At 40.7% G+C, this 26,310-nt stretch overlaps 2 protein-coding genes and 1 non-coding gene across 4 annotated transcripts in view; 2 read left to right on the top strand and 1 right to left on the bottom strand.

Moving 5' to 3' along the window:
- Positions 1-6,337: 6,337 nt before the first annotated feature.
- On the top strand, positions 6,338-11,294 carry rps21 (ribosomal protein S21). Its single transcript, XM_036592001.1, has 6 exons — positions 6,338-6,442; positions 7,655-7,741; positions 7,926-7,989; positions 9,389-9,460; positions 10,302-10,357; positions 11,229-11,294. Exons 2-6 carry the CDS (start codon positions 7,692-7,694, stop codon positions 11,236-11,238), a joined length of 252 nt encoding a protein of 83 aa, XP_036447894.1. The 5' UTR covers positions 6,338-6,442; positions 7,655-7,691; the 3' UTR covers positions 11,239-11,294.
- Positions 11,295-18,538: 7,244 nt separating this feature from the next.
- The window catches only part of acss2 (acyl-CoA synthetase short chain family member 2), a 28,099-nt gene continuing 20,327 nt past the window's right edge, over positions 18,539-26,310 (top strand). For both annotated transcript variants that reach the window (XM_036590843.1, XM_036590842.1), the window contains exons 1-4: positions 18,539-19,452; positions 20,398-20,593; positions 25,801-25,892; positions 26,016-26,119. In XM_036590843.1, coding sequence (XP_036446736.1) covers positions 19,326-19,452; positions 20,398-20,593; positions 25,801-25,892; positions 26,016-26,119 — 519 coding nt within the window. In that variant the 5' untranslated portion in view covers positions 18,539-19,325. The remainder of the gene's footprint in view (positions 19,453-20,397; positions 20,594-25,800; positions 25,893-26,015; positions 26,120-26,310) is intronic.
- On the bottom strand, positions 23,254-23,326 carry trnam-cau. The gene has a single exon. It is a non-coding gene; the product is annotated as a tRNA-Met (tRNA).

The following is a 26,310-nucleotide window of genomic DNA, read 5'->3' as shown; positions in this document are numbered from 1 at the left end:
AAACAGATATTTACCAGTCCATATCATACTTTATTACATTATTTTTTTTCTGCAGTATTTTGACATAACCTACTTTTACTCTCTAAAAACCTTCTTTTTTGTGATTTTGTGATTGACATTTGATAGAAAACATGTTGAGAATAAACAACAGAAGAGAGAGTTTGTTGTGTTTTACTGGCAGCCAAATGAAGAGTAGAGTGGAGCTGTAAGTCTGAGCTCTGAGAACAGCTCTTTTATTGAACTTAGCAGACAGGAAGGCACATAATATCCAACCAACCCATGTCACCACCAACCGCACACTGTACACTACTGGGAATAGCACATGTAGCACACACACACCTTAACCAAACAACAGCAGCATTAACAACAATAAACAACATGAACAGTCCCTTTTTAACTGGGGTGTGCGCCTCCCATGAGCCTAAGGCCGTTTTTAGACCAAGGACTGCCATCTGCCCCTGTAACGGGTCTCTGACCACTACATAATATGTTTTAGACTGGGTGATGAGTGAAGTAATGTTTGTCGACTGAAGTCACCTTCACTTTCATTCTGAGAGAAGCCTGCACTGTGATTCTTTTGACAAACACATATTGTGGAGTCCACCAAGGCCACCTGCTTTAGCCTCGTGAGACCTGGTGATTCGTTTTCGTCCTCTGTGGGGGACATGAGTCCCCAAAGGATATCTCAAAAACCATATAAGCTACTGTGCTGAAACCTGGTGCGCCATGTAGAGACATCCTGGCCTTTCCAATGATATCTGATTTGTTGGGTGTGTCATTTGCAACTGGAGCTCTGCCTTTTCAAATTGGCTGCCATCTCAGCAACCACATTTTATGGGTGCAAGAGAAGTAAGTAGCTGAAAAATAAGCATTTATGATGTTTCTAAAGCCTGTAGTTGATCTATTTTAGGTGGAAAAATGTTTTAACTAATTTTTCAGAGCAATATTTTTATTAATAAATCATATACTGCCTTAAATCAAGTGAGTGACACTGAACCCAACTGTAAGTGCTATTCCTTCAAAATCAAAGTATCTAGGAGCAACAGCAGCTTAGGAGAAAGAGCAGTAGACCATGCAAACTCACAGAGCACGGGTGCGTAACTGCGTTGAGAGCTTAATTAAATGGGTTTCCATGGCTGAGCAGCTGCACACAAGGCTAAGATCACTATCTACAATGCCAAACCTCAACTGGAGTGATGTAAACATCCCACCCCTGCGCTCTAGAGCAGTGGAAAGGTATTCTCTGAAGTGATGAATTACGCTTCACTATCTAGCAGTCTGGGTCTGGCAGATGCCAGGAGAACGCTACCTACTGGAATGTATAGGGCCAACAGTAAGGTTTGATGGAGGAGGGATAATGGTCTTGAGCTATTTTTCAGATCTGTGTGCAGGTGTGCATCCCAAATGATAAGAAAAAGAACAAGAAAAAAATCTTTGTAAATGTGTAAAAAGGATTTTTAATGGAGGTAAGTCATAAATAAATCAGGTGTCATCCGCATAACAGTGAAAATCCAGTTTAAAGTGACATATGACTAAAAGGGAGCATATAGATAAAAAAAACAAGAGAGGGCCTAGGACTGAACCCTGTGGAACCCCTTTGAGTGACAGCAGAGGTAGAGGAAGTATAGCCAGAGAGAGTAATTAACTTCTTTCTACCAGTTAAGATGTGAACCAGTCCAGGGCAGATCAGTCAGTGCCCAGTTCATGCAGTTTAGACAGGAGGGTCGAGTGACACACTGCATCTAAATCAAATAAGCATGCTAAGAACACCAGCATCTGCAAACACACATCACAGAAGATCATTGATAAGCTTAATCGAAGCAGTTTCAGTGCTGTGGAATGGACAGAATCCTGACTGGAAAGGTTTGAAGAGAATATAAACTTGTAAACTCGGACACTGTGAACTCGGAGTTGATTGGCAACGACTCCTTTGAAAACTTTTGACAAAAATGGAAGATTAGAGCTGGGATGGTTGTTTTTCAAATTTGAGGGGTCTTAAGTATAGGAGTAACTGAAGATAAACAGAAAGATCCTAGACAAGAAACGAGACCAGGGCAGCTACACTGTTAGAAATAAAGGTTCTGTTCAGGTACATTTCTGTTCCTCTAAGCTCCAACAGTGGTTTTAAGGTCTGATTGTGAACCTTAAATAAGTTTTTCCAGGTGAAAAGTTCGTATTTGTACCTTTTCATAACCGAATGTTTTAAACAGAACAGTAAAATAAAAGCCTGGAGACGAGACGGGGTGTGTGGAGTCAGTACAGCTTAGAACATATCATTCAGTGGATTATGGTTCAGTTATGTTCCCTGACTAAAGGCACTGAGATGTGGGTCCCACCCAAGTGACAGGAGGGGCACTGACACTGGGCACTTAGCGGCGTGAAAGGCGGCTCTGTGAGCACGTTTATGCTGTATGCATGCTAGCGCTTACTGGAGTAATAATGGATGTCTATGATTTGCTTCCTCTGCTAAATAGTGACATTCTTCATGTGATCGACACTGAAAACATCACAAATAAACCTCACTTAAGAGATCCCTGATTGGTCAGAAGCTTATCCTAATTGGTCCAAAAGCTGTTTCTGATCAGAAGTTCAGATCTTAATCTGCTCTGGAGCAAGTTAGGTGTTCAGTATGAGCTGCTACAGTTTAGGTCAAACTAAGCTTCAAATTAGCTGGCTAAGCCACAAATCCTGCTTCTTGAGAGCTGCACTGTTATCATGTGATACAAACAAAGCTAAACTTGACCAGACGTGTTTGAGTATTTATACTTAACAGTAGCAGAAATGCAAACAGTAGATGAAAATGTGGCTGAGAAACACAGATTTCACCCTGAGAGGGGGAGAAATGTTGGACTACAAGCTGGCAGCTGACCTGAAAAAGTAAAGATTGTGACTCTTTGCTTGTGGTCAACAAGCAGCTCCTCTAACTCTTTGGTCCATGTGCATTTGAGCCTTGTTGACTTTTTTCTCTCCCCTCATTGGCTGTTGCCTAAATCCCTCATTCAATTACATCATAGATCATCTTACACTACAGGACTCATGAATGTTTTAAGTCACAAAACTCAAGCATGTTTGAAAATATTGGACAGCCTCCAATTCCTCAGGACCTCAATCAGAAGGATAAAGACGGACTCGTTACTCCTCTCACACTGCCAGATCATCCAGGCCATCAATCGCTTCTAGTCGGGCTCCTGAATTGGAAAATTCGTTTCTGATTGTGAACATGTGTCTGAAAGGCCATATCAGAGTCAAAAACAGGCTAAACATTGTGTAAATTAAGCCCAACTTAAAGAAGACATTTTCCATGTGCAAAGCCTCCTTTTCACTTGTGAGCAACTAGTGTAAAAAAGTGAAGCAGAAACCTTCCACTAAATTTGCTGTGTGAAATATGCCACCACAGCAGGGAGACATCACCATCTACATGTATACAATGAAACCTACATCACCATCTTTCATGTAAAGTGAAATCTGCTCCTGGACTGGCAAATGGAACAAAAACAGGTCTCGTCATTCAGTATCTGATCCGTTTTATTTAATAAACTCTAATATTAAGATCTAGTAGATCAATGTAGCTTTTCACAGTTGCCATGCACACGAAGCACAAACATATGCTTTTATTGCGTAATTCCCACTGAGCATCTTAAACAACACAGCAAAAACTGAACCCTGCAGTGTCTGCGTTAATGGAAGGCTTTTTAAGAATGTTTATTTGGGTGAAGTCAGGACCAGGATTCCTGTACAGCCTGCGTCGGGTGATTTCTGTGTCTCAGCTTGACTCCCTGTGGATCTAAAACCTTTAATAGAAACTGAACTGAACAACACCTTTATTAAAGTCATTTTTCCATTGTAATTTTTCCCTAAAATTTGAAATGAATTCTAGACACGTTTGCAGTTAGCTTGTACTGGTGCATTGGTGAAAATCCAGTCTTTGTTCTTTGTATTAAGCACAAAAACACAGTCATTTAAAACCATTAACAAAAAAAAATTATATGTATCATAAAGGACAACAGTGCTATTCTATACAAGAGCATAAGCTGTAGAGAGTGAAGGAATTAAAAAAGACTCATCACCTTCAATCTATGCAAATCATAGACGTAAATTTTGGAGATGCTTTTATGAAAGTGAACTTCAGCAAACAAAGGAAGATTTGGCTCGCTGGTTTAACATCAGCTAAAAACCATTGCACAGAGGCGGCTTCACCCACATCAACTGCATGACATAGTTATGTTAGAATTGGCCACAACTAGGATTAATAAAGCTAAAACACCTACTCTTGGAACATGGAAACAGATTTGTTGCGATGTGACGAAAAGATTGGAACAAATGTTGTGATGTACATCTTATAGGCTAACATTCTTTTCTCCTCTCTCTCTTTTTTAATCTTGTTTTTTGGAATCTCATCCTTTTCATTAAATCTTGTTTAGTAAATTGTTAGAAAATTATGTTCAGGAAACAGGGATGGATGGACCGGTGGGATGGGGAGGGATGGGTTGGGAAAGGGGGTTGTTTTTTTTATTTCCTTCAGTTCTGTAACGCTGTGATAAAGAGCTGCTTGATAAACAGAAAACAAATAAAAATTGATCACAAAAAAAAATTAACATGAACTTTAGCTAGCTGTGGTAATATTTCACGTATTTCCATCACAAGCATCTCAACAATACGTTCCTGATAGAGAACGCCCAGTAGATGTATTTTAATAATAATGTTAATATTTAATAGGGTCAGCAGTGGTGGACGGTAACAAAGTAAATATATTTCGCTACTGTACTTCAGTACTTTTTTCGTGCATCTGTAATTTACTGATGTTTTTCCATTTTTATTTTCACTCCACTACATTTCAAAGTCAAATATCTTACTTTTTACTCCACTACATTATGTGAAATATTTTGTTCCTTTTGGCTTATGCGTGCAAAAACATGTAATATGTCAAAATGAAAGAAGCCTGAAGCAAGTACACCAATCATCAATGCTTTTGATCATTTTAATAGACATCAGCGTCAGACTAATTAATGACATTCTATTAAAATATTGTTGTTACAAGAGTGACACTGGAGTATTTTCACCTAAAATGAGTTGATAAAGCAAGAGTCTTGTTACAAAAATGGTAATAGGACATCAGAGTCATAATTAATCTTTTAGTACTTTCACTTTTGATACTTAAGTACATTTGAAGGTGAATACTTTTGTACTTTTACTCAAGTGAAGGTCTAAAGGGAGGAACTTCTCCTTTTACTGGAGGACTTCTACTTTAACTCAAGTACATGGTTTGTGTACTACGTCCACCACTCAGGGTCAGTAATAAGTTTTTATTCATGTTTCCATCACGTAGTTACATAGATATTCATACCTAGATGCAGCGCTGTGTCCAGCCAAGCACGTCAACGGCGCCGCCATTTTGGGGCGGTCAACATCGCTGCTGGACTGCATTCAGTACCATTACAGAGCAGCAGTTTAAGAAAGATACTGTCCAAAATTACACTATTTCAGGAATATTACTATCAGAAAGTGGGATAGGATTATATAACGGAGGGAACGCAGTGATCCACACTCATGTCTGTGTGATGTGTGGAACAGCTCGAAACTGTGTGAACTTTATGTAGTAGTTATTTATTTACAGTGATGGTTAAAGCTTTGGAGCTCGGTAAGCATTCCTTAGTCCGTGTATCCATTATAGATTAGCATCTTCTTACACGAAGCTGAAGTCAGTTTCTTATTCTCCAGCTTCTTGTTCGAATTTTCCAGCATCACCTTAAATGGTCCAGCTTCAGGCACCAGAGAGTGACTGCTGCACCATTTAAGGTGGAACGGGAAAATTCAAACAGGAAGCTGGCGAGAAAGAAGCCAACTTCTGCTTCGTCCTTCTTACTGTGTTTGGGGGTTTATTTTATTTTGATATATTAAGATTAGAAGTGATTCACACATTGATGATTTGCTGATGTGTCTGATTGTGTTTCTAGCGCTAAACTCTAAACTTTAACATCAGGTCCAGACTGAATACTGTCCAGCTGGTCCGGACGGCGAATTATCACGATCAGTTATTAAAGTAATAAAAGCTACCGAGCGCAGATCCGTGCAGCCTGGATTAATCTGTGTCTGAGGATTATAACTAAACAGATTTGGTGAAAATCGGTTGAGCAATAAGGAAGTTGTGGCTGATTTAATCCTGAGACTCTTCGTCTGTCAATACAAGTGAATTTGTTCACAAGCGGATCTTGACCTCTCCAACATGGCGGACGCGCAGCCGTACCGCCACAGATGGAGAACAGCAAACAGCGCGGCACCTCGGAATGGACATCTATGCGCAGTAATGGTTCGCGAACGCTAAGCGGCGCTGTTTCACTGAGCGGCTCTGGGCCGTCTGCTCTCCTTCCATCCTGACCCCGCTTATGTCACTTCCTCCTGCTCCGAGCCTCTTCCTTTTCGCGTCAGCCTTTCGCGGAGCGAGGTGAGCGGAGAGCGCGCGCCGCACCGAATTCCGTCTAATCGGTTAATAACCCGGCCGTTTCCCCCCCGTCCGCTCCGCGCGCGTGCAGTGCGGCTGTGTGGGGTGCGGGGGGTGTATGGGGGTGAATAAGGCTCGTTAATCCGGGCGGTGTTTAGGTGATCGTGTTGCTGCACGTGCGCCGGGCCTCGCGCCGTTAGCCGGTTAGCTTAGCGCTCCCGGCCGTTTACTCTGATACTCTGATTACCCGGTTCGGTACCGACGGCCGTTTTCTCTGATAACCGGGTTCGGTACCGCCGTCCGTTTACTCTGATTACCCGGTTCGGTACCGCCGGCCGTTTTCTCTGATACTCTGATTACCCGGTTCTGTACCGCCGTCCGCCGGGTCAGTCAACATCATTAACGCGGTTAAGTTAAAGGGGGTTTGAATAAACGAGGTTACCGAGCTGGGGCGACGCAGCCGTGGGTGTTACTTATTAACGGGTCCGTGGTGGTTCGATGTCTAAGACCGGGCGGTTCTGTAGCTTTAGTTCCTGTCTGTCTGGTTTTTATGGAGCCGTGGTTAAAAAATTTAAAAATGCCAGATGTTTTGCATTACGATGCAGCGGTTTACTCGGACACGACGCAGCTCAGCGAATTTTACCTTGATGTAGGATTGAAATATAAAGATGTGTCGCTTCTCTAAATCAAACATGATTCTGCTGTTAGTGACTCGGACTGGACCTGAGGTCGAGTTTCCTCGGACAGTGAAAGCCCCGTTTACAGACACTGCAGAGAACAGCTGAACAAACTCAGCGCAGACTGGAGGAACTGGGAAACGGCTTTTAACGTTAAATATGCTAAAATCAGCTCTGATGCTCTGATAGTGTTTCTGTTATGGGTGGCAGATCCTCCAGTGCTGCTCCCCCAAACTGGAATTCTCTACCTTCCACTCTTCACAATGCTCTTCTGTGTCTTCCTTCAAATCTGCTAAAACCCATCCTTCTCTTTAGTCTTGTAGATGTTTTGGGCAGCGTGTAAGGTGCCCTTGCGTTTGTGAAATGAGTTCAACCTACTACTATTATTATTGTAGGCAGTGTCGTTGGGCATCTCTGGTCCTACGTTTGCTTGCTGTCTGACGTGCATATATTTTGCGAGGGAACGTTATGTCTAACTTTTTTTATTAAAAAAATTTTAACCACAGAGTAACGTGTCGTCTTGTCTGAATGTGTTTAGCTCTTCAAGCCCTTAACGGCCACCAGAAAAACTCAACATGCAGAACGACGCCGGTGAATTCGTGGACCTGTACGTGCCCCGCAAATGGTAAGACGATTTATCGTTTGTGCGTTTTTTATTGTTTTAGTTAACTCTTTCTTTCCTTATATGCTGTCGAAGCTGTTTTATGGTAGTGATTGGATTATTTCATGGTTTGATTGCCCTTTGATTGTTGGTGCTTAAAATGTAGTTAAGAGTGCAAAATATAAAGCTTTCTTTCTTTGCTCTGCAGCTCTGCTAGCAACAGAATCATTGGAGCGAAGGACCATGCCTCTATCCAGATTAACATTGCTGAGGTAAGGGAGTGGCATGCCCGTCAGCCTGTGTTTGATTATAATAATGAGAGAATAATAATGAGCCCATTCATTGAGAGATGGATATATGAGGGATATAGAACTAACAGTTAAGGCTTTACTGAAGTACACACTTCATTATTACCCCTTAAAGCCCATGACTCAAATGCAAGGCGCTCAGATCAGGCCTGTGACACAGTCCTCTCTGGCTCGCAGAAGTATTTCAATTTTCTGTTAATATTAGCCTTTCCAACTCCTTGGGACCACCGGTGGTTCCAAAACGCACTTCGTCATATTCTTCATAAGTTTCATATTTATAAGCTACATTCTAAAGGTGGGGGTCATATGAGGCTGTAACTGTCTTCTTTCCAGTCAAATAGATGGTGATGTAATTTTAAACCCTTATAATAAAAGAAGCTGAACTGAATTTTTTTTGTTCTACTGAAAGTCGACCCATTTTTCCACAAATCTGGGCTGTAAACTATAAACAGATGGCGTCTCTTCAGTGATCTGCTCTGTAAACATTATTTTTATAAAATAATACAAAGAGCGTCTAAGATTTTTGGCCTTCAGCAGTGAATTTTAAGCATATAGTAATATGTTTATGATGATAAAACACATGTTCTGTTAATTGGAGGGGAGCTTTTACACATTTATTTCATGCAGTTACTGAATAATTTGCCTTATGATTTGGGCATGTGAATTCAGATGGAAAAAATAAAATACACCCTGGAGAATAAGGTTAGCCTGTTTTACAATGCGCTGCACTACAGTCCCCAGCATGCACTGCAACGCTCTGTGCACTCTGACTCTCCCACCCCAACAACAGTGGTTACACTTCAATTCCACACAATTTTCACACAGTTCCACACCAGTCATGTCACCAAACACACTAGCTGCAGTTCAATCAGCATAAACACTTAACATCATAGGTAGGTTTAAAACACTGAGCTCCTGGAGACGTTTAGATGTTGAATATTTCACATATTTATGTAATATGTTAAGGTCTGTTACAAGTGCCTTTATTTTACTGTTGACGTTTGTGAGTATTTTGAATAAACAATAGCTGGTTCGGGTTCCAGCACAACATTCATTAAAAATGAAATAAAAACTTTTTCCTCTGGCCCACAGATTTGTTGAGATTTTCTGATATGACCCTTTTACTCGTTGAGTTTGACACCCCTGCTCTAAAGTATTTCCTTAGAACCGAGGACGTGTACAGTACAGTGTGCCCCCACTTCATCCTGCTCATTAAATTAATGGATTCTGGTACTTTGGTGTACATTGTTCCTGTTTGCTAACGTTACATTTGCAGACTACTTTGCTCAGTTGGTAGCTGTTCCAGTTCACTTGCATGTCAGAAACTGACCAGTTCTGAACATTTTTGCTTTAACGTTCTCAGGTTGACAAGGTCACAGGCAGGTTCAACGGACAGTTCAAAACCTACGCCATCTGTGGCGCCATTCGCAAAATGGTAAGTTTGAGCTGTTTTAGCTGTGTTTTTAAAAGTTCTGTAGCTGTAATTGAGCATTCGGTCAAGACCCGATTGTTCCCCGACGTCAGGTGTGAGTGAGTGCACTCGGTAGGAAGCGCTGACCTTGTGGGTTGTAGGCTGATGAGAATGCAGTGATATGTAAACAGTGATAAAGATGCAAAAGAATGAAACTCATTTGCTTTGGTGGAAGAGTATAATATGAACTAATGTAGTCATTTGTAGTATTTAGAAATGGCAGCAATTCAGGAAATGTTCTGAAATTTGTTTTAACAAGTTTTTAACACCACTAGTCAACAGATCTCACCACACGAGATCACTGTTGCTGTGATAGGTAGTAGATGGAGATATTAGGGTATAAAACCTCTTCCCAAAAGGTGTGTAGACATTCTTATAGCTGCAGTCTTTTATTTCTTGAATTCGGATCATCTTCATATACAATTTGCTAATAAATTCTAAATATGATCAGACGAAGGAAAAGAATTAGTTTCATTGTTATAAATATGTACATGGAAACTTTAGTGTGTTATTGCACACCTCAGTACTTGAATCTGCCTGTTCACATCATCTGGAAACTTGAAATTACAGTAAACGAAAGTCTTAATTTCACATAAATTCAATCTGTGCTAAGCACAGGTTTCTTTCTGTCAGGGTAGCTTTTGTTCTATCATACACAAATTGTATTGATTGTATTGTATATGAAAGCTGAATGAATCACTGGGTGTAAAACCTTTAAAATAAAACTTTATTCTGATAATATTTTGCATGTAATACAGCCAGGAATAGTTGTGCAGCAGTAAACATTCATTTTTGCCATCCACAGGGCGAGGCTGATGACTCTCTGCTGAGGCTAGCAAAGAACGATGCTATTGTGTCCAAGTAAGTTTCTTTGATTATAAAAGACATCGTTGGCTGTGATGGGCTTGTGTTAGTATGACGGGTGCCCACCATGTCAAACTAACCTTCTCAGAGAATTTAGTTTTTCTATGTATACTGGATTATGATTTTGTTAACGGTCTGAATGTAATAAATACTCAAAGGCAGAGTTTAAATGTATGATAAAACGTAGAGCTGCAACTGTTGAATGTTCATTTAAAAATATTCTGTCAGGTATTTTATTGAAGCTGTTTGACGAATCAAAGCTAAAGACAATGTTGCATGAAAAAAAAGAACAGAATTTAATTTTTTCATACCGTTGCATGAATTTAGTTTTTTGCCTGTCATTTATGTTTTTGAGAGAATTGGAAAACTACATGGTAATGAAAAAACAAACAGCTGTTTTATAGCAAGTTCCTTTCTAATCTGACAACACGGAACTGAAGGAGCTGACACTGGTGCTGGACAGGAAACGGCATCTGTACAAAATGGAAACAGTTTCAGTGACCGATGAGTGACCATGTTCAAGATTTTGTCACTGGAAAGTCTGTTTTCTACCAGAACATGTACTAAAGTCAACTCTTACGTCCTGCTGTTCAGCCAGCCAGCAGTGCAGACTAGCAGGAAACTTGGACTGCAGCTGGCGTAAAGACTGATACTCACCTTCAGATGATTTTCAGATCTTTGAATAATGATTTAGTTCCCATTTCAGGATTTGAATATTTGTTGCAGCCCTAATAAACTGAAAGCCTGTGATATTTGGGGCGGTTATAATATATCAGGGCTGTAATTTGACAACGCGTTGGAGTAAAGTCTACTGACAGTCTCTCGAGTGTCGTTTATAGTCTCTAATTATTTTCTCTTCTTCTGACAGGAACATCTAAGCTCAGAGATGGACGTCTGGAGTTTCTTTGTAAAATAAAATAAAAAAATGAACGTCGATTTTGTGTTTTTCTTGAGTGTTTTTCTTCTACTATAGAGGTAGTTATAGCAGTGGATGCATCAAATTAGGTGGAGAAATCATTTGTTTTATTTTGATGTACACGTGGCTGTTTCTGTTGTGCTTTAAATGTCGTGGCAGGATGTTAAAACAGATTAATAATGGTGAGTGAAAAAGATGAACCTAAAGACCCTGAGACAGTTACTTCACCCTACACCTCTATCTCAACAAGAATCAGGACACCCGACTCCTAGACATGAACATGCAAAACGAGGGGTGAAATGGGACTGGGCCTTAAAGCGGAGTGGATACAGAGTGTAGAGATTTTAGAGTAGCTGCATTTCTGTATATCATATCTTAATCCACTGTAGACAGTAGTGTTGCCTCAACAGTCTTCCTCCTTGTGTGGGAAACGTACTTTGTTTCAGTACATGAAACTTAGGCCCAGTCCCATTTCACCCCTCGCTCCTACCACTGAGCCCTTCGCCCTCTGTTTTGCGCTTCACGTCTAGGGGTAGGGTGTTCCGATTCTTGTTGAGATAGAGGGGGAGGGTGAAGTGTTGGGGCTACATGACCCTCCAAACGGAGGTTTTTCAGAGACTCCAAACAGAGAGTTATGAGAAAAAAAGAAAAACCAGCGAGACGGAGAACAAGAGACCAAAGAAACACACAAATGTGAGAATTTCCTCTGTTAAAAATCACGATAACCATAATAATATCTTAGTTTAATGTAGTTTCAGTGTATTATGGTCTTTTCTTCATAACAAGCATAAAAATCGCTAATAGCATGCCAATGTCTAGCTAGCTAGCTAACTTTCCCGTTCCACCTTAAATAGTCCAGCAGTTCTGACGCCTGAAGCGCCAGAATATAACTGGAACGGGAAAATTCGAATAAGAATCTGGTGAATATCTGACTTCAGCTTCATATCACTGAAGAATTAGTGGTGGGTGATAATAAATAATTGCCCCCCTCTTTGAAGTCATATGAGTCCCTAAATGTAACTGAAGCCCAGCAGTGAGGAGCTGAACTTTACCCTCCTCTGCTGTCACTGCAGACTGGCAGGGTCGCCTACAGAGCAGCGCTGGTAGCTGTTAATGAAGTGATGTTTTTTTATTATTATTATTATTTTATTTGAGGGTTTCATAGGGTAAGATTTCAGCCACAACCACTAACTTAGTTCCAAGAGGTTCCAAGTTTTCGCCTCAGTTTACACGAGAGCAGATCCCTTCAGGGTGTGATTTTAGCAGATCAATGTTAGAGGCTCTGGAAAACAGCATAAACTTGGTTTTCTCAACATTTGAGACTAGTTGATGATGGTAAAAAGCTGATTGTAAGGCAGTAAAAGACAAAGGGCTTATTTGGATTTTACAAAGCTCTATATGAGCACTTCAGTACTTGGGTCGATTTTGAATCTTACAGGATTGTTAACTTTTAATGTAGAGAAAAAGTGCTATTGAGCCAAAGTGGTGACTTAATAAATGTGTTCTTATATTTGCCAGTGAGCAGTGCATGGCTTTCTCAGCAGGCATTAATGGGCTGTCCTTATATAATAGGGCCTGGTGGTGCCGTCTGACTGGTTTCCTCTTCACAAGCCGTCCCATAGAGAGCCTGAACCTGTCCGCATATATATCACTGTTAGAAGAAAACCTTGTATCTCCAAAATCATAACTTTACAGGAAAAGGAAAAAACACACTTTTAGTGTAAGTCAGAGGAACCAGACTCTTTACCAAATCATTTTTGGTCCATTATTCTTGAAATTTACACACAATGTAAACGTCAAAAGGCACTTTCAGATTATGTCAAAAACTGGAAAACAACAAAAATGGAGAGATGAGGTTTTCTTCCGACAGCAGCGATATATTCAATTTTCAGACTCCTGAGCGTCGATTATGTCGAATGCAGGTGCAGGCATTTCTTTAACGTAACAAAAGCATGAGGACTGCTCTGAAGAAAGCTGTGTTTTCCACTACACTATACCAAATACAAGTTTCATCAACATGACCATCAGTGGTGATCTAACCACTTAAAAGCTGTATTTGAATGAGAGGCCTAGCCTGAAAAATCAGCATAGCTGGTCACCAAATAAACCACGTGTTGTGTTATGGATGCTGGTGTGTTGGTCAGCAGCAAGGGAAGCTGTAGGTGCCCAGCGCCAGACCTGCGTAGAAGTAATGCTGGTCTGTACTGTTTTTGTTTTTGTGTCCTGCCAAGCATTTTTAGTCAACTACAGTCAACAGGATGGAAATATGGATATTCTAACTAATGTCAAACTAGTCAAATGCGTAACAATTTAGTGTGTTAACGTTCATATCGCTGCTGTTGGAACAAAACCTCGTATCTCCAAAATGGTAACTTTGCAGGCGAAGGAAAAAACATACTTTTAGTGTAAGTCAGTGGAACCAGACATTTCAAAGTAATTTTGGGCCGTTTCTTTTGGTCCATTCATCATGAAATTTACAAACAATGTAAAGGACAACAGGCACTTTTAAATTATGTCAAAAACTGAAAAATGATAGGAGGTTTCCTTCCTTCGTTTCCTACCTTATTTACCATCACGTTTAATTTACTCCTGAATTTAAGATGCACCTCAAAGCAAAAACATACCACTGATAATATCCCTGTATTTTTCAAAGGTAATCTTAAAATTTCCTTAATTTAAAGTGGATATGGTGCCTTAAAACTCCTTAACATTGAGGCTGGTTTTCATTCAAGGGTATTTTAATAATATATCAAATCCTACAACCTTTTTTGGTTTTAATAGGACGTTTATGGTTGGGCAGTAACGCAGCCTGTGGTAGAATATAGTAAAATACGTGCATTCTGATGATGCCATGTCTGCTTGACAAAGAGAGCAAGTATTTAAATCCATATTAAATACAGGCCTTAAGAATTTATTGCATGGACAAATGTTTTGTTCTCTGTGTATTTTCTACTGCAGAATGTCTTGTTATACTTTGTATAACAAAACAAAAATATGGTACTATTTTCGTGTTGGAAGATATTTAGGAGCCTTAAACTGTTTCCTAATGTAAAAATTCCAACATCAGCTCTTCATTAAGTGGAAATGAACGAGGCTAACATTAAGATTTTGGCCAGTGTTCAATCATCACTGGCCACCCCTTGGCTATGTCTTATAACCTTATTATTACATATTTTTATACAAAGCTGATCAACTTTGGTACTACATAAGAGTAAACACACCTTTGATGAACTGAGGACAATAATAGTGAGTGAAAAGGATGCAAGAGGGATTAATCAATGTCCTGTATTAATCAATGTAGGGCATGAAAATTAAACCAGACACACTGCCCATCTGTAAGAATGGACTGTAAGAATTAATACTAACGCTCATAATGTTAAAGTCAGTCATATTCAATCCACCCTCCCTTAAGGATTTCACTGTATCTCCCTTCCTGATATACTGCTGTTTATTTTTCCAGATTAAGTTATAATAGATCTGATTTTCTAAACCATGTACTTAACGAGTAAGCCGAACAGACCAGTCTGGATGACGCTTCTGTTTTATGTCAAAGAATCCAGTCAAAGATAGAAAAGACTTTTTGTAGCCTGTTATTCAGAACTGATCTACTTTTCCCCAAGTTAGCATCAATTTTAACCTTCTCTCTCTTAAATCTTTAGTTATTCTGATCCCTAAATATTTGATTTCTTTTTAAACTTATATAATGAGACTTCTGGATGATCATGTATTGATAGCTTAATTTATCTATTTTTAGCTGAACGTCAGCATAAATGATAAATGTATTACATATAATCCTATATTATATTATACACCGATCAGGCATAACATTCTGACCACCTCCTTGTTTCTATGCTCATTGTCCATTTTATCAGCTCCACTTACTATATAGGTGCACTTTGTAGTTCTACAGTTACAGACTGTAGTCCATCTGTTTCTCTGATACTTTGTTAGCCCCCTTTTACCCTGTTCTTCAGTGGTCAGGACCCCCATGGACCCTCAGAGCAGGTACTATTTGGGTGGTGGATCATTCTCAGCACTGCAGTAACACTGACGTGGTGGTGGTGTGTTAGTGTGTGTTGCGGTGGTACGAGTGGATCAGACACAGCAGTGCTGCTGGAGTTTTAAACACTGTGTCCACTCACTGTCCATTCTATTAGACACTCCTACCTTGTCAGTCCACCTTGTAGATGTAAAGTCAGAGACGATAGCTCATCTGCTGCTGGACAGTTTGTGTTGGTCATCCTCTAGTCCTTCATCAGCGGTCACAGGACGCTGTTGGCTGGATATTTTTGGTTGGTGGACTATTCTCAGTCCAGCAGTGACACTGAGGTGTTTATATATATTGTATTTAAATTCTATAAGGGGGCCACGTACCTAAGATTTTCACTCAACTTGCACCTGTGTAAATCTGATGTGACAATAAACATGATTTGATTTAATTTGATTTGATTTGATTTAAAGAAATCAGACAACAGGCCTCATTCACCAATTTCTTCCTAATTTTTTTCTACATTTTTTTTATTGATAAAGGTCCTAAGAAAAAGTCTACGTCAGATTCATGACGAGTTCTTAAAGCGCAGAACTGTTCTCCCCTTTGTGCTCTTGAGTGTGTGTAGATTCTGTTCTTACCTAAGAACAGATCCCACATAAGAGAACATTGGTGAGTCTGAATCTTTGTGAAAACTGCATAAATGGGTTTTAAGAGGAAGTTTCTTTGTAAGAACGGTTGGTGAATGAGGCCCACTAATCTGTCAGTGGAGCACCTGAGTTACATCAAAAACTAATTTAAAACATTCATTAGTTGAAAGTCAGTAGTCTATTCTACATCTACACTATGGTTTCTCTAGGAGAACTGTCTGACTTTGTGATGCTTTACTCTCTGAGTATATTTATGAACTTGATTAAAGTCATGTGTCACATCACTGAAGAGGCGAGCAGTATGACTAGACAAGCATCTGTCCTACCAGTCATCAGGAGTTATGTTGAAATCTTCTCCAAACAAAATAGGTTCTGTCGATATAAATACATTTTTGAAAATCTTACTAACCAGGAGACATTCCTGAGAGGAACTTCTCCTTACTACAAATGCTCTAAAGAGATTACTGACCCTTTCCTATCCTGTAGAGATAATGCATTTTCATTTCTGATTCTGCTGGTGTATTTTTGGTTTGCTGCTGTTTTCGGATTTGCTGTTGTGTGTTTGATTGGTTGATGTGTTCTGCACTCAGGGCCTTCAGTAGTTATACTAATAGATTAACACTAGCATTTGTTATGATTGCCTTAGTCCACAAGATGGCACTAAAGTCGTTTGCTCCTTTCTGGTGAGAGTAGGGCCTAAGTGAGTGGCGTCATTGATATGAACGCCTGAGATTCACTCTTGCTTCACACACTGGAAAACAGGGTTTGATCCCTCCATCCAGAGAGGAATCAGGAACACCACAATACCCCCAAAGACTTGGAGCAAGACTCCTAATGTTATGTTTACCTGCAGTCCTAGATTGCTGTAGATCAGGGGGCTCCGTCACAGAGCAGGTACTATTTGGGTGGTGGGTCATTCTCAGCACTGCAGTAACACTGACGTGGTGGTGGTGTGTTAGTGTGTGTTGCGCTGGTCTGAGTGGATCAGACACAGCAGTGCTGCTGGAGTTTTTAAACACCTGCTGGACTGAGAATAGTCCACCAAAAATATCCAGCCAACAGCATCCTGTGGGCAGCGTCCTGTGACCACTGATGAAGGACTAGAGGATGACCAACACAAACTGTGCAGCAGCAGATGAGCTATCGTCTCTGACTTTACATCTACAAGGTGGACTGACAAGGTAGGAGTGGACAGTGAGTGGACAGTGAGTGGACACAGTGTTTAAAACTCCAGCAGCACTGCTGTGTCTGATATGATAACTACATTAGATCTCACAAGACCTTGTTACACAGCATTGCAGTACAAACCCAAATTTATTAAGCAGTAAACGATCACTGTGGTCTGCAACTACACATCCAAAGCAACATATCAGAGCAGGGCTTTAGGAATAACACGCCTTGTAATAAAGCAGAATGACTCACAGTGATGGTCACTGCTTGAAAAGAAAAGATGCATGATGGTCTTTAATCTGGGCAAATTCGTCAAAACTTTTCTCTCAAAGTTCACAATCCATGAATGAATTCAACTGATAGCACAGCGAGGCCAGGCAAGGGAAGCAGAAGAGTGTTTTTAGCTACACTCAGTTAGCCATGTTTTTCCCCTGAACCTCTCTGGACTGAAGGAGCGGTTTTTGTCCTTTCCAGACTGAATGATGTTGAAATTCTCTGGCTGGTTTGTCCCAAACGTTTAATCTCTAATTTCTGCTCTAATGTCAGGGTATCAAATTTAACTTTTATTATGTTTTCGACTTGAGTATTTATATTGTCTTGCTATTAGGAGTAGCTACCACAGCTGATGAGGAACAATGGCTAGCTGTTTAGCAACGCCCATACTGTAAATGACTCTTACTAAACGTATGGACATTTGGAAATTTATTAATTTTTTATTGGCTGCTTTGAGCATGGGGCCAACGTGATTGTGACCCACAGCTGGTTATTAAGAGCGCGTTGAACATGCGCAGAGTGTTTTTAACTGCTCACCCAGTTAGACGAGCGCTGACGGACCCCACGCTCACCAAACGAAGACTGCTAGGAGAAATAGGTCGCCTACTGGCATTTACTGAACAGATACAGGAAAACATCTGGAATGTATTAGACAGCACTACCACTGTCATATGTATAAGAAATGCCCAACAATGTTTGTAACTAAGAAAATAGGACTCTAATGTCCTATTATCATTTTTATAACAAGACTCGCTTTATTAACTCATTTTAGGTGAAAATACTCCAGTGTCGCTCTTGGTAAACCAGTCTTTTAATAGAATGTCATTAATTAGTGACGCTGATGTCTATTAAAATTATCATAAGCTCAAAACACTGAAGGCAAACAGTTTCCATTTGGTAGAACCAACAGGTCAAAACAAGCTCAAAACTAAGCGCGCTGTGCCCTGATTGGTGTTCTCGCTTAACACTTCTTTCGTTTTGACACATTACGTTTTTATACACACATAAACCAAAAGGAACGACAGATTTCTCAGAATGTGGTGGAGTGAAAGTAGAAAGTCACCAAAATGGAAACACTTTTTGTATTATTGTTTTGGTCACACAATGCTCGCGGTTTTCCCGACGTCGTGGGTGCTGATTGGCTGATTCCCCTCCTATCAGAGACCACGTTGAGTTTTCAGCATATCCGCCTTGCGCGCTGAGTGTGTGAGTGTGTGTCGCCTGGTCCTCCTGCGCAGGACGCGAGAACGGCTTCGGGCGGATTCGCGACCTTTAAAGAAAACCTGAGTGCAGTTCGGACACAGGTGGCCTCGGATTAGTCCTGCTAGCGGCCTCTGTGAGTGCGGAGGGCGGACTGTGTTTACCGAGCTGAGCTGGGCGGAGAGGAGCGGCCTGCGGCGCAGAGTGAAAGCCCCTCGGAGAAGCTTTATGAAGTAGAACCGCTGTTTTCAGGGGGTTTATCGGATAAATAACGCGGCTGGCGAAGCTGTGCGGACTCAGACAGACACAAAACCGCAGCCATTGAGCTCAACGCGCCTCGGACCCTGTGAGCTAAGCTAACTTAGCTTTTTGAAGCGGGAGCTGCAGGACCTAGCTTCTTCTGTGGAGCGCGAGCTGCGCGAGCTAACGTTAGCTAGCCGTCTGTTAGCTCGCCTCACAAGTTCGGTTAAAACTGTCCGCCTTGTCTGTGTTTTGTGGCCGTGTTCGGTCCTAAATTAAACAAATTAGCTGCCAGCCAACGGTCAAGGAAGTTCATTTATCTCCTCCTCTTCCTCCTCCTCCTGCTCCTGCTCCTCCTCCTCCTCGCCTTCCTTGCTGTGGCCGCCGGACTCTTGGCTGTTTTGGTGAAGGAGCGCGAAAAACACTCCGCGAAAGTCGCGCAGCTTCCCCGGCAGTAACGTTAAGTCAGTGGTCTGGTTCTGCAGCTGAGGTGCTCTGCTCGGACAGCGGACTGACCTCCGGCCCAAAATGATCCCCGAAAAGGCTCCGCAGGAGGACGTGCTGACCGCCGCCGAGGACCTGAAGAAAGAAGCGCACATCTCCAGCTTCGAGCAGTTTAAGGAGCTGTATGAGAAATCAGTCGAGTCTCCGGAGGGTGAGGTCGTTTTACTGCTCATTTCGTACAAGGCTGGACCTTTTCCGAGGTTAAAATGCTCAGTGGCTCCACGAGACGCTAGTTAATCGATAAAGTACCGTCATCGTGCAGCGACCGTCTGTTAGTGATTTGTTCTCCTCGATCGAATCAGTTAAGATTTGTTATTCGGAACGTTTTGACCCAGCATTATTCAGTTAGACTGCTAAAATGGGATATTAGTGCAGTTGTTTTTATGCAAAATAAGCACTTCACCAATACACGATTCATTGTGCAGTTCAGAGTACTAGCAAATATTATTTTGAGGTATGTTCCATATAGGCCCTAATAGCACAGATAGATAGATAGATAGATAGACAGATACTTTATTGATCCCGAAGGAAATTTAGCAGCCAGTATCAGTCACACAGCACAGGACAGTTATAATATAATATAAAAGGGTGATACAATATAAAAAGAATACATACAAAAAAACATATATACAGTATAGTTGTGTATGTGTGTATATATATATATATATATATATATATATATATATATATAAAATGTGTGTGTGTGTGTGTGTGTTTATATATACACACACACACACACACACACACACATACAACTAAAAATATTCAAAAAATATGCAGTAGATCTATCCTGAGATGAAAAAGGCAGTAGGCGCAGGTAATGACAATACTGAATAAATATGTGATTATATTGGTACTGAAATAAAGTGTCCAGATCTGCAAAATGTGCAATAAGGTGTGCAGATGTGTAATATGTACAGTAAGGTGTCCATAAATACACCATATTACGCTTACACTACTTACACACAATGCTATGTTAAAAACAAGCTTTATTTGCACACACTTTGATTATTTTATATATTGGTTATGGACTCTGTCTGTAGAATAGGTCTAAGCTGCACTCGCATGACGTTTAGAATTCTTCTCATTCATTCAGAGTTTTGGGGAGACATTGCCAAGGAGTTCTTCTGGAAGACGAAACATGCTGGACGGTTCCTGGACTACAACTTTGACGTCACCAAGGGCGGAATTTTTGTCAAGTGCATGGAAGGAGCCACCACGAACATCTGCTACAATGTTCTGGACCGCAATGTCTATGAGAAGAAACTGGGGGATAAAGTGGCCTTTTACTGGTCAGTATGAGTGGCGTTTGTATAAGAATGGTCAGGGCCGCGATGGAGAGAGTAGTGTGAGGTATCACTGAATACGACAGACCCACAGACCAGGGGATGTTTAGATGAGCATTTGTGACTTTCTCGTTTTCTTCGCCATGTAAAACATGAAGATCAGTATTTCGCTGCTGTCAGAACAAACAAACCGAAATATCTCCATTTTTGTTGTTTTTCAGTTTTTGGCATAATTTAAAAATGCCTGTTGTTCTTTACGTTGTGTGTAAATTTCATGATAAATGGACTAAAATAAATGACCCAAAAATGACTTGGAAAAATGTCTGGTTCTATTGACTTACATTAAAAGTAAAGTAGGTTTTTTCCTTCTTCTGTAAAGTTACCATTTTGGAGATACGAGGTTTTCTTCTGACAACAGCGATATGTAAAATTTCATCAAGACTTGACTAGAAAGGTGAGCTTTTTTGCTGTGTGATGAAAAAGGGTTTTAGACTTTAAGAATAACTCTGGTTAGAGCTGTGCTGACATTTAGCTCATGCAGGCGTGGATCCTTTATTTGCCGTCTTTCCCATTTTCATATAATCATATGAAAACAAGGTATGCGTAGTTCATTTAGGAAAATATTTCTGTAACCATCATCTTCAGTGTGGAAGTGTATGTATCCTCAGAGCTTTGGTTTTTCATATTTAAATCTGTAAAATAAGAAGACAAAGTCTTATAGTGGTGTTTTCTTAAAACAGATTGATATGATTGACAGATCTACCCTGAAAATGTTTCTTCATTTCCAGCGTAATGAAGTGAATTTAGCGCAGGCTGTTGAAAGTGATCCTTCTCTCATATTCTACAGAGTTTACACAAAAGTGTGCCGATACCAAAAGAGTATTGAAACTCTCAGAAGTACCTGTGCAGTGACATCTTACATCTGGTGGTAGGAGAGTATAAGGCTGGCATCAAAATTGGTGACTAGGAGGATAATATTGGTGTGCAGATCAAATCGATGCGCAAAAGAGGAGTTAAATGGACACATTGAGTTCAAATAAAAAGACTGTTGTCTCAGTAAAGCTTAGCATTCTTTAGAATGTTATTTGTGCAGGACAGCCTCCCCCTAAAGTACAGTAGTACAGAATGTAATCATTGTTAATAATTATTAGGCCAGAATGTGTGTGGATAAAATGCTGACAGACATGCTTCAAATGTATATCTATGTCTCTCTCTCTCTCTCTATATATATATATATATATATATATATATGTATGTGTATGTATGTGTGTGTGTGTGTGTGTGTGTGTGTATATGTATATATATTTAATTACCAGTCAAAACAGCCCTTAAGTGTAAGTTATTCATTTTTCAGCAGCAGAGAAAATATAATAACATATATAGTACACTCAAGCAAATACAGTTTTAATTTATACTTGAAATTATGTTTACTTGTTGAGGACTTTATTACAGCTTCCACTTTCAGGAGACTTTCTTTCAGCTTTCAGTTTTTCCAAATGTTTTTCCACAACTCCAGAGTTCAGTTTTCTGTTTTCTCATGATTCAAGTAACCAAACACATTCAGTGATGTTGAGGTCTGGACTCTGGGGTGCCTGGCCATTCTTCTGAAAACACCGGCTGCTTCTTTGTTTGCTTTGCAAATTTTCTTTTTCTTCTTTTTTTTAATTTTCTCAGTAACAGCATATTGACAGTTACACATCCTTTCAGTTCCATTGCGTTGAGGTGGCAGGATAGCAGAAGGATTTTTTCAGATCAGAAGCAAGATTGGATGGTGTTTGATTTTCTTCTCTCTTAGAGATAAGTTAAGTACTGTTTATCTGATGGTAACAGTTTTGACGGTCTACCCAGTCTTGCGTGGTTGTTAGTCACACTGTCTTTTTGTTGAAGTTTTGGAAATGCCAAAACTAATTATGTTTCATTGCCCTTCCCCTTCCTTAAGCATGATGATTGGCGTATATCTGATCTTCTCTGAAATATCCCTTGAAAAATGAAAACTTGTACTTAAAGGTCTTTTTGATGGGAAATTAAAAAAATGAAGGTTGGTTTCTGACTTTTGCACAGTGCTGTATGTGTATGACAAAGCCTGGCTAACAGTCTTGCTAAAAAAAAAAGAAAGCTCACTAAAGAGGAACTGTTTTAAATTCAGGGATGTGTTCATTGTGGAAACATTATGACCTGGTCATTACGACAGAGTGACACATGGAGCTCTGATGAATCAGAACCGTAAAAGTGTGAGCAGGTTCAGGTCCGGTTAGAGTTTCAAATTCAGTAGTACTGGTTTGGTAGTAGGGTTAGGTCTCAAAGTCGTGGGTGCGGGTCTGATTCAGTTTTTTTGCATGTGGACACCTACAGCTTGAGCACAGTCGTGCTAACTTCCAAAGGATGTCAGAGAGCTTTCTGCTTAATTTAAGATTAAGTGACCCTAATTAGTCCCACAGCGGGGGAAATTTCACCTCCGCAATCTGCAGTGAACCACACACACTAGGGGGCAGTGAGCACACTTACCCAGCCCTATCCATGGTGCCCAGGGAGCAGTTGGGGGTTAGTTGTCTTGCTCAAGGGCACTTCAGTCACGTACTGTCGGCTCAGGGGATCAAACCAGCGCCCTTCCGGTCACAAGCCTGGTTCCCTAACCTCCAGCCCACGACTGCCCCCAAAATCTTCACTGCCCCGTGTGAGGATCGAACTCACGACCTTCAGATTATGAGACTGACGCGCTACCTACTGCGATAATGAGGCCTCACACGCCTTCCTCTTCGCTCAGCGCTATCGCCGGCCTTATCGCTCCAATTCATTGGAGTACCCAATTCTTTTGTCTCCCCTCTTTGAGGTGGTCAGTAGCACTTTGTCTTCACAGATGTTATGGAGGTTGTGTCCATGTCACGTTTAGATTTGCATTTTGCAGCCAATTGGTTGGCCTTCACGTTGTTAAATGAGGCGGTTAGATTTATACCTGTTATGCACAAAAGCCTTGGGAGGTGTTCACTCCGAGCTACTTGTGCAACTTTGATTTCGCAATTCTGGAGGAGCACAGATTACAACACAGGATTTTAGCTTGAAATACCACACTTGGCAGTTGTGAATCTTTGACAGGATATCTTTCCTTTCATCCACGCTTGTAGGACTCTCTACACTAGTGCGGGATTGTGCGAGAACCAGCTACGTAAAGGCATATGCAGCCCAGCCTATACAGCCATGAAAATGATTTCATCAAACTTTTCTGCTTACAAAACACTCATGGCACGTTGGACATGCCCAGTGCCAGCTGTTATGAGGCGAAGCAGGAGGAGACGCCTGAATGTTTGGAAGGGGAATTATCTGTTATGGCGTGTGAGAAACTGTGTGGCATATAGACATTAGAAATGGTAAATGTGTCAAATATCAGTTGCAGGAAATGGTTCTCTTCACATGCTGTGGCTTCAGTGTACGTGCCGTGTGTTATCCGAGAAGGGCATTCAAAAGATAAGGAAGTTAATGTTTTAAGTGTTTGCTTGTGCTTGTTTTCCATTTCTGGAGCACTCAGTAGTGCAAATGCATGTTCTGAACTACTAAGAGGGCCATATAAAAAAATCTCAACAAATCCGTGGGCCAGAATTTCATTTTTAATTAACATTTTGCTATAAACTGAACTGACCATTGTTTATTTAACATATGCAAAAACTTCACACCTTAAAATATTACTTGAAATATTAAAAATGTAATTTTCCCCAGGAGCTAAGTTTTTTTACCTCTACTTATTTGCTAAAATTAGACACCTGACATCTTTTCTTTGCTGCAGGTTCATTAAGTCTTGGGCTCAGTTTCTGAGCTGCTGAGAGGACGTTCAGTGTTTATATCGGCTGAATTGCAGTTAGTGTGTTTGGTGATATGGCTGGTGTGGAACTGTGTAGAATTGAGGGGTCACTGCTGTCTCATAGACAGTTGTTGGGGTAAGAGAGTCAGAGCACATTACATTGCAGTGCATGCTGGGAACTGTAGTGCAGTGCACTGTGAAACGGGCTAATTAATAGAAAATTATACAGCAGTTAGTTCTGGTCACGCAAGCTGATTGGTTGAGCAGCGTTCTAACTGTGCTCTTATTTCACCATAACATCACATTTTTTCACAAACACTGTATCACTCCGATGAGACGCCGTTGCTAAGCGACGACTTTGACAGCTGTAGGAGACGCTCAAGACATTTGAACGTTTTTACTTCTTACTTTGCCACAAACAGAAAATGGACACTTAAGATCACATTTGACCGACAGCCGATTTGGTCAGACTCTGAAGATGAGACGACACTAAATTCCCAAACTGTCATCACCACTGAGCAGCTTTTCAGTCGGCAGCTGTGACAGAAGAACAGCTGAACAACCTGGAATCAGCCAGAAATGAACCCAACACCATTCGCCAAACTAAACGGGCTGTAAGATGCTTTACAGACTGGCTGGAACAAAACAACATTAATACTGATCTGGAAAAAACTGACAAAACTGAGCTGAACTTGATATTGCAGCAGTTTTATGGCTCAGTCTGATTTGGTCAGACTCTGAAGATCAGACTACACGTTTGGCGAATGGTGTTGGGTTCATTTCTGGCTGATTCCAGGTTGTTCAGCTGTTCTTCTGTCACAGCTGCCGACTGAAAAGCTGCTCAGTGGTGATGACAGTTTGGGAATTTAGTGTGAGGAGCTGGAGAACGAACTGCCGGCTGTGCAGCGAGTGGGCGGAGCTCGTTACTCTGACGTAGCAACAAGCTGCTCGTTAAGGAACTATAATTTGGTGAAGGAACTGCGAACATTAAAACATATTAAACGCCGCGTTCACGGCCCAGTTTATTAATTTATTACTTTATTTATTTAACTGGTGTATTAAAGCAATAAAACGCTCGGAGTGTGTCATCGCCAATAACTGTTGCTTAATTAAAATACTTCTGCGGGCCGGAGAGGATTGTGTCCTTAAAGGTTGGTAAAACATTATTAATGCTGGCTTTAAAACTTCAACATATTTCAAGAAAAAAAGTTTGAAGAGTCAACAGTACATTGTTTATAAATAATCAGGCGCTGCTTTTCTGACAGACCTGTTGGACGAGTTTGACATAATGCAGATTCAGTCCCCAGAAAAACCCCAACCCATTTTACTTATTTCATACATATTTAAATAAATGTTAATGCTCTGATCTTATCTGATGGATAAATGTGCTTTTCCTTCATGGCTCTTTGGTATCGCACAGGGAGGGGAACGAGCCAGGAGATGAGAAGACCGTGACCTACAGAGAACTATTACTGGAAGTGTGCAAGTTTGCCAACGTCCTCAAGTTACAAGGTATATCAGTTTTTAAATCTGATGTACCTGTTGTTTTTTTTTGGGAATATAGCACAGCTTAAGTAAATCAGATTACAACATTTTGAAGTTATACTCTCTCTGTTATTGTCTCTGTCCTGACAGGTGTGAAAAAGGGGGATCGTGTGTCCATTTACATGCCCATGGTAGTTGAGCTGGTGGTGGCCATGCTGGCTTGTGCCCGAATTGGAGCTGTGCATTCAATTGTGGTGTGTTCTCCTGGTCACTCTTCTGTCGTTTTTCCACTTGTAGTTAGCCTGCTGTTCACTGCTGCATCAACATAGGTTTACTATTATTGCATAAGCAGTATGCCGGGCATTGGATGCAGTTATAAGGCACTATTAAAGCTTGTATATAAGTGATGGTGAGCTTTACTTTCACCAATTTTTGGAAGCATTGA

The sequence above is a fragment of the Colossoma macropomum genome, unplaced genomic scaffold (genome assembly GCF_904425465.1).
Source record: "Colossoma macropomum unplaced genomic scaffold, Colossoma_macropomum, whole genome shotgun sequence".
In the NCBI taxonomy this organism is placed as follows: Eukaryota; Metazoa; Chordata; class Actinopteri; order Characiformes; family Serrasalmidae; genus Colossoma; species Colossoma macropomum.
This window is presented reverse-complemented; position numbering and strand designations above follow the sequence as displayed.